Source organism: Physcomitrium patens, chromosome 2 (genome assembly GCF_059467195.1).
Source record: "Physcomitrium patens ecotype Gransden chromosome 2, ASM5946719v1, whole genome shotgun sequence".
NCBI classification, from domain to species: domain Eukaryota; kingdom Viridiplantae; phylum Streptophyta; class Bryopsida; order Funariales; family Funariaceae; genus Physcomitrium; species Physcomitrium patens.
Window position 1 is genome coordinate 7395404 of NC_143411.1, and position 7800 is coordinate 7403203.

A 7800-nucleotide genomic window follows, 5' to 3' on the forward strand; every position below is an offset into this window, starting at 1 on the left:
AGGATCAACTCTAGAAGACAATTCAAAGTGAATGGTAGCTCACTAGATTCTAGGACTTCCTATTTTGTAGAATGCTTGAACGTGCATTTCGAGCCTCAACAAATAACCATTACATCATAAACCATCATGCTGCTCTGCCGCTGTGCAACTGCCTAGCAGCTTTCCCCTCCCTCTCACCTCACAGAAACCATTTTAGTTCCTATTTCGGAGCTACTTCGCAGGTGCCACGGGCGATTTGTCGTTACGTGGTGGAAATAGTAACATTCAGAGGAGAGTAGGTGAATTTTGTAGAAGGCGTGGAAGTATTTGCAGTCGTGAAAACATAGGACGAGTGTTATGAACGTGCCGCCAGCGATGGCCACGTCTTGTAAGCTTTTTTCTCTGTACTAGGGCGAGGCCACCGGGTGCTAAGTAAGATGTGGTGTGTGGGACTGAACGTGTTCTTGCTATTGCGATTCACATCGCAGTGGCAGGGAGGAGGTTGCACACTGTGATCAAGGTGTGGTGTAGTAGTTGCAGAACTTGTTTCGTCACTGCCATTAGTTTGATTGCTTCTCTGGTTTGAAATACTGTAGGTGATTGGTCTCACATCTAGGGGAGTGAGGAAGAAGAGTGGGAGGTTTTTTGGGGCTAGGCGATTGGAAGGAGAAGGGGCGGCATTTTGATTTGTAGCGGGGTTTGGTTTCAGGGAGATGGGTAAGTTGCAGCCAGGATGAGTTTTGAGAAGAGTGGGTTGCTTTGACTGGTAGAGTTGAATTGATTGTAGAAGTCATACTGTAGATGTCATCGGGCTACAGAACATCTTGGAGCACAAGTTTGCAGAAAGACTACTATTGTAGGTAATTGCGTAGCTTATCAAGGGGTCACTCGGTGACCTAGTTGAGGATGACCATGGCGTCGGAAGATGGAACGAGGCAACAGCATTACTTGGAGCCATCATTTAGTCTGATGAGGAAGCTATGGAGAATCAGCAGAATGTACTTCTATGGTGACCGCAAGTCGAAAGCCAGATTCCTTCTCGTCATCGTTCTTATTTTGTGCGCCGTCTGCGCAGGTTTCCCTCCTCCCCGAGTTTTTCCTTACTTTTGCCCTCGTGCACGATAACAATGTGATGAGCTTCAATCTACGCTAGGTCAATCGGGATCGATTCTTGCTTTAAGGAATCTGATAGTTTACGTATCAACAAAAGTGAGCTGAATTTGAGCAGGCGCCAATCCTAATCACGACTAATGAATCCCTACTGACATCGGTTATGCAGCTTATATCGTAACAAAATCCAAGTTTCAGGGTGTTTTGAGAGGGCCATTGTGTATGTCTATGAGGATATCCTGTCTCAAACATCTTGCCAGCCTTTTTTTCGTTAATTGTGTGGCTCAAACACGAAGAGTTTAGAATGGCAGTACGCCTATATCTACGGATTTGAATGGTTTTAGATCAATTGGACCTTGGTGCCCTGAACAAGAAATCGACTTCCAGTAACCAAACTGCTGCCGGTTTATTTCCTCATGACTACACGGAATATCACTGGTCTTGAACGCGTAGATTAGACATAAATGAGTTGCATTTGGACCAACATTAAAATATCCTGTCGTCTCCTGCAATGCTTTTAGGGCTTCATGGTTTTCATCGTATAGAATTTTACAACGACTTATTTTTGAAAGGCACGATCTCATCGTCGATTATTGTCTGAATATAGCCTCACATTGTGCCTGCTGTCGATGTCATGTGTGTGAACACAACAATTACTGTGGTTTGGACAGGCTTGTTTGTAGTGATGTCATATGTACAGAGGGACTTTTCATCCGCCCTTTCCGGCAAGGATATTCCCGGATTTTATAGAGCCATTTGGAAATTTGTGGGGATTATTGTGATCGCAGCTCCGTTGTACGCATATTACCACTACATGCAGGTGATCTATATCTTCATGCTCTCATTGCTGATTTTCAATTTCTTACATGGTTTGATTATACTTTACTCAGATCTTGTTGGAAATAATATTATGCAACTCACTATCTTGATTTTTTGAGATGTTCAATCAACTCCATTTGTGCATCTCTAACACGGTATTGTACTGGTATTTGGTGACAGGATCTGCTTAGTCTTGAGTGGCGGGTGTGGCTAACTGAATACCTTCTCTCCAGTTATTTCTGTATAACAGTTTTTTCCAAGCCTTGTGATTCTTATGTGTTATTCAAGATTGTGATGGTCATATTTTCAGCTATTCATCTGTTTATTGTCCATTTCTTAGATAAGATCTTTCTACGTTATTGTCAATGATGAACCGAGATTATCAAATAGTATATGCATTCTGCGTGTAAATTTGTTGGTTTAGGCGATAGCGTAAAACTTGGAGACTTACATTGCTCTGCATGGTCGGTGTATAGGACTAGATTGCGTGGAACTAATTTCTGGATCTTGGGGGATGGTTGTACTTCAAGCCAACAGGGCATATTTTGATTTAAAAATGGATGGAAAGCTTGACAATCCAGATCAACGAATCTGTGAGGATGTATCCAGCTTTGTCCGGAACACTCTGGATATTATAATCTTGATTTCAAGCCAGTTTCTGAACATCATCGGCTTCACCGGAGTTCTTTGGTAAGACCTTGCTATAATCTATGAGGGCTTCTTTTCTGGTATCATCCTTGGTTGTCGTGGTTATCGTTCATCTCGTTTGATAATATTTTTAACTGCAATACGCAGACAACTTACTGAACAGGTTCTTATTGCGTTCCAACTTCTTTTAGTCCAGAGTATTTTAGCAATTTACCATGAAAATTCTTTTGTTTATGCATTGGATATCATGAAAACATGACGACATGAGGTCAAGACATAGACAAGTTTCTCTCTTTTGACAAGCCTCATTTCTTGCTGGATATTGCAGGTCCATAGCTCCAGAGTTGGTTTACATCTTGATTGGGTACTCGGTATTAGGGACTGTTGTTACTGTCAAAGGGTTCGGAAGTCGACTGATGAGACTGAAGTTTCAGGTATTTCTTTATTGATACAGCAATGTACTGCTTGTATGAACTGCAACATGTCTATGATGGATTTAAAATTCTAATTGCTTGAATAAGCAGGGTTGATTAGACTGGTGATGAATTTAACTTGTATATACAGGCTCTTCAAAGAGAGGCTGATTTCAGGTATTCTCTTGTACGAGTGCGTGACAACGTCGAGTCCATAGCTTTTTACGGTGGTGAAAATCACGAAGCTGCCACGATTAAGGTTGTTCACACTCTTATACACTATATTTAACTCGGGAAAATATGATAAGATTTTTCAAACTGCGTTTTAGATTATCAAGCTGTTCAGGTCGGTATTAGGAGACTTTAAGTGTATCGAATGGTGCTGCTTCATCAGCATATTAATTTTCTTTTCATTGCTCTATTTCCAGAAATTTTTAGCATCTATGGTGGCAAATTTTAGAGAAATTATTCTGTGGAACCGGCACTTTTCTCTCTTCAACAATGTATACGAATATGCCATGATCATTGTTCCATCCATTGTAATTGCTCCTCGATATTTCTCTGGGGAGGTACGTCATATACCAGTAGCAGCTCTACTAAGTGTACTTTTCTGAGAGCAAGCATGTAGACGTTGGAATGTCATTCTAGTGTTGAAAGATTTAACCAGGACAAACTGTAAATTAATCGTGGGTAGAGATACCAATTATTTCCTACATCATTGCCGATAGTCAGTCATAGATTGTGGAGCGACAATGCTTCCCTGTGAAGTATGTAAACAGCTGATGAGTTGGCAATGTCATAACAGGTACAATTTGGTGTGATTTCGCAAACCGGTTTTGCATTTCACAGAATTTTGAACGCTCTTTCTATCATCGTGTTCAAGTTTGACAGTCTTAGGTCTGTTCTGCGAATTCATCTTGGTACTTTTTGAATTACCATTGCATAATTTTCTATCCCCTGCGTATGATGTATCAGTATTGTGTCACAATTTATTATATCTCCGTGTTGCAATTAAAACGCCATCCTCCTACTTTTTGGATAGCCTGTTGCTTCCAGAGTTTTTATGATATACCATACAGAAGGTCAATAAGAATATTGTAAAACCTTAATTAGATAATCAGTAGTGCTAGCCATGTTGGTTTGGAAATGTTAGCATCAAAGTACTGATCGAAAAAATGGTTCTCAGTGGACTCGCAGCTCAGACCGAAAGACTGGAAAGCCTTCTTTCAGCTCTTGACGATCACAGTGGAGACGTGCGTTTAATGAAACGCCATTTGGGGAAGACTTCATCTGCTATTGGTCTGAACATTGACAATGATGGCGATGACACGCCTTTGTTGAACATGAGACCAGAACATATTTCGTCTGGTCTGTCCTCTCACACCATGAAACGTGAAACCAATGTTGTGAATATCGTCCCTGAAGCTGTACCTTCTGGTCCGTCCCTTCACATTTGAAACTGTGGAAAAGAAGGCTTTTCTGCTTTTTTAAGCTATCCTCATTAATTTATGCTATTTTTATTTTTATTTTTCCATTTACTCGGATGGATCTATTAGATGCAGGGAGTTGATATGCTGTTAACTAGAGTCTACCCTTAGAGCATGCCTTTACACGTCTTCATTGTCCCTAATCATTGGGATAATTTTGATGAGTTTTTGGTGGCGATCGCTGTCGCAATGTGCTCTCTGTTTGTGGCGCAGGGTACATATCAAGGGAAGTCGGTCCAGGCCTGGTTCTGAAGGACGTCTCAATTTTAACTCCCAATTTAAAGACTGTTCTTTTTACAGATCTAAATTTTCAGCTAGCCCCTGGAGAGTCACTTCTTGTTATGGGTCCCTCTGGATGCGGAAAATCCTCATTGCTTCGAGCAATTGCAGGTTTGTGGAGTCGAGGAAGTGGTATTTTGCAGAGTCCCCTCAGGTCTGAAACATTCTTTTTGCCTCAAAAACCATACATGCCGTTGGGAACTCTACGTGACCAGCTTCTCTTCCCAGTACTATCAAGTAACTCAAATGCATCCAGCATGCATAGCGACGGTGATCTGTACGAGGCACTGGAAGAGGTGAAACTGCAGGAATTACCGGCACGAGTTGGAGGACTAGGAGCAGTGAAAGATTGGTCTGACACTCTCAGCGCTGGGGAACAGCAACGGTTAGCATTTGCAAGGTTGTTTTTGCACTCCCCGAAGGTTGCATTTTTGGATGAAGCAAGTAGTGCTCTTGATGCAAACAATGAAACACGTCTTTATGAGTTGTTGTCAAAGAAATTAGAAGCATATGTTTCAGTGGGTCATCGAACCTCCTTAGTCAAATTCCATACCTTTGTGCTGGAATTTAGGGACTATCACAGCTGGAAATTCTGTCATCGAAATGAATTTGTCTCGATTTAGGATTTCCTTTTTTTATATCAGCTTGCAGAGATATACGATCACGAATGTTTTGTAATTTAGAATGGCACTGAGGAAAGGCCTGTGCCTTGAGAGACAGCCGTCATCCATTGTTCTTCTTTTCCTTTGTTTTTCACAAAGATTCTATGCTTAGAACCGAGTGTTTTGATCCAATGCTGCATTTTGAGTAGTATGGATTGGTGCCGAATGGGCCTAAAGAATGGTTTTCTTAGTAACCTGTTCAAGGTACACGATCCTGTGAATTCAGGAATTTACATGAAGATTTTGTCAACCTTAACAAAATGTTAGTGTGGGAGACTTTTCTTTGCTCTATATTCCATGGGCCATTATCCGCTTATGAAATGTTTTGCAGACTTAAAATCGCTCGAATGCTATTGGTTTCTTCAAAACCTTTTTTCCTCCGACGACGATGTCTGGCAAGCGATTCAAGTGTTCAATTAGTTATTTTATCATAATCGGAATTCAATAAAATGTCTTCTGTTGATGATCAGTGTAGCTTCAACAGTTGTACAAGTTGTAAGATGCTCACATGAGTCCAACAATCTCAGCAATGTTACAAGCGTTTTACATGTTTTTCCGTTTCGATTTTATAATGAGTGCGACCATTAGTTTAAATTTTAAAACATAGGAACCACGAAATGATGTATTACACGAAAAACAAAGGAAAAGAAGAACAATGGATGACGGCTGTCAAACTTGTTGTAGTAAGCAGGTTTTAAACTGTAGAATCAATTTTTCATTAAATGGTTAGCTGGATTGTTAATTCGGCATGATGCTCCATATCTTTTAATAAGAACAGCAGTATCTATATACAATAAATTTAAAAAGAATTCGTATCAATTTTTTATGTTACAACGAGAATCTTACATAGCAACCAAAGGCATTTGTCTTGATAAACTAACCTTGACTACATAAATGTTTTTTTTCCAAATGATTGTGAAGTCTCTTTTTTATTTTTAATTAAGATATACAGAGGTATAATCTATATATATATATATATATATATATAATCAACTGATATATAAAGATAAAAATAGTTAATTAAAAATTAATATTATACACAATTAAAAACCAAAATTTTCATATATAATTTCAAAATGCTCATATTGCTAATTTAATAAGGTATTCTTTAAATAATATAAGTTGAAGATAGTTAAAACATATATGGTTTTAAGGTATTGCTAATGTCACCACAATTTTTGCTATTATCACCACAACTCACCATTTACCACTTGCCATCCACAATCTTTGTAAATGTTAATAATAAGAATAAGTCTTTTTATGACTTGATATTAAGAAATGGTACTAGAAACATTAAAAAATACCTATATATATATATATATATATATATATATATATGAGAACATAAAAATTTAAATTAAGATATAAGAAAGTCTGTTATAAACATGCATATATATATATATATATATATAAGCTTGTGAAGAGAAGATTTTTTCTTTCTTTCTAGATAATTAATTTGCAAGGTATGCCTTAAGACAACATTTTATTTCTTGATAATTTAACAAATCTGTTAGACATGCTCTTGAACAGCTATTACTCTCTTTCACAATTTCATTTAACATCTTGATCACTTAACCCTATTGTGGTTGGTATTGAATGATCTTGTTAATCTTTCTTTCTTTTTTTCAATTTGTTCATCTTTCATTTTGACAAGTATTTTAGATCCACATTAAAAATCATTTTTCATTATCAAATGTTCTAATAATGTTCTAAGTAATTGAGTTGAAATTATAATACTATCTTTCATTTTTTTTTTTAAATCAAAATAAGATTAAAACATAATAATTTGTAACAACTTTGTAAATTTTTGGGTGTAATTTGCTACCTCAATATAAACTTAACATTGCGTTAAAATTATTTTAGGAAGATTCATTTCATATTATGTTTATTAATTTGACTTCTAATCATGTGTTGATAATGTCAAAACATAAATGTGCACATTGTAAAAGAAAAAAGAAAAAAGCCAAATGGTAATAATTTTAAAAAAGTAATTTTATTCAAAACAAAAGTAACTTTTTTTTTTCATTGTGATGTAAATATCACCACGATATTTTCTAAATAAACTTCATTTACATTTTAAAAGACATTCCACACCATCACTCCTTGTTTGTTTGTCAATTTTTGGGAATATTTTTAGCAATTATCCAAACAATTGTTAAATTTTGTTACATCTTTTGAGCAAAGTTTAGTTTTCAATCATAAGAATATCATGAAGAATTTGTCATCAATTTTTATTTTTTATTTTTTTTGAAGCTCTTCTCTAATAAAATATTATTTCATTAACTATAGTAAGCTTAACAATAATTTTTTAAAAACTTGATAAGATTTGGTCCCAACAAACCCTTTTATCATCAAAGTAATCTTATCTCAAGTCTTATCCCGTCTCTCATTAAGATAAGATTG

At 36.9% G+C, this 7800-nt stretch overlaps 1 protein-coding gene across 2 annotated transcripts; it reads left to right on the top strand.

The window, feature by feature from the left end:
• Positions 1-320: 320 nt before the first annotated feature.
• LOC112278787 (uncharacterized) lies at positions 321-5529 on the top strand. 2 transcript variants are annotated; one of them, XM_024512553.3, is made up of 10 exons: positions 321-1054; positions 1761-1909; positions 2089-2149; positions 2439-2598; positions 2885-2990; positions 3121-3228; positions 3398-3538; positions 3775-3866; positions 4156-4406; positions 4670-5529. In XM_024512553.3, the coding sequence occupies exons 1-10, from the start codon at positions 886-888 to the stop codon at positions 5356-5358; spliced, it is 1926 nt and encodes a 641-aa protein (XP_024368321.1). In that variant the 5' UTR covers positions 321-885; the 3' UTR covers positions 5359-5529. The 2 variants fall into 2 exon arrangements, with proteins under 2 accessions (XP_024368321.1, XP_024368322.1); XM_024512554.3 differs by having other exon boundaries at positions 374-1054; positions 4156-4337.
• Positions 5530-7800: the final 2271 nt, after the last annotated feature.

What these genes read in the sequence shown, in the direction of transcription:
- LOC112278787 (XM_024512553.3), top strand. Translation starts at nt 886, where the DNA reads ATGACCATGGCGTCGGAAGATGGAACGAGGCAACAGCATTACTTGGAG. An exon ending in GGCTTCACCGGAGTTCTTTG is followed by an intron (nt 2,599 to 2,884) that starts GTAAGACCTTGC and finishes TGGATATTGCAG; the next exon opens with GTCCATAGCTCCAGAGTTGG. An exon ending in TTCAAGTTTGACAGTCTTAG is followed by an intron (nt 3,867 to 4,155) that starts GTCTGTTCTGCG and finishes AATGGTTCTCAG; the next exon opens with TGGACTCGCAGCTCAGACCG.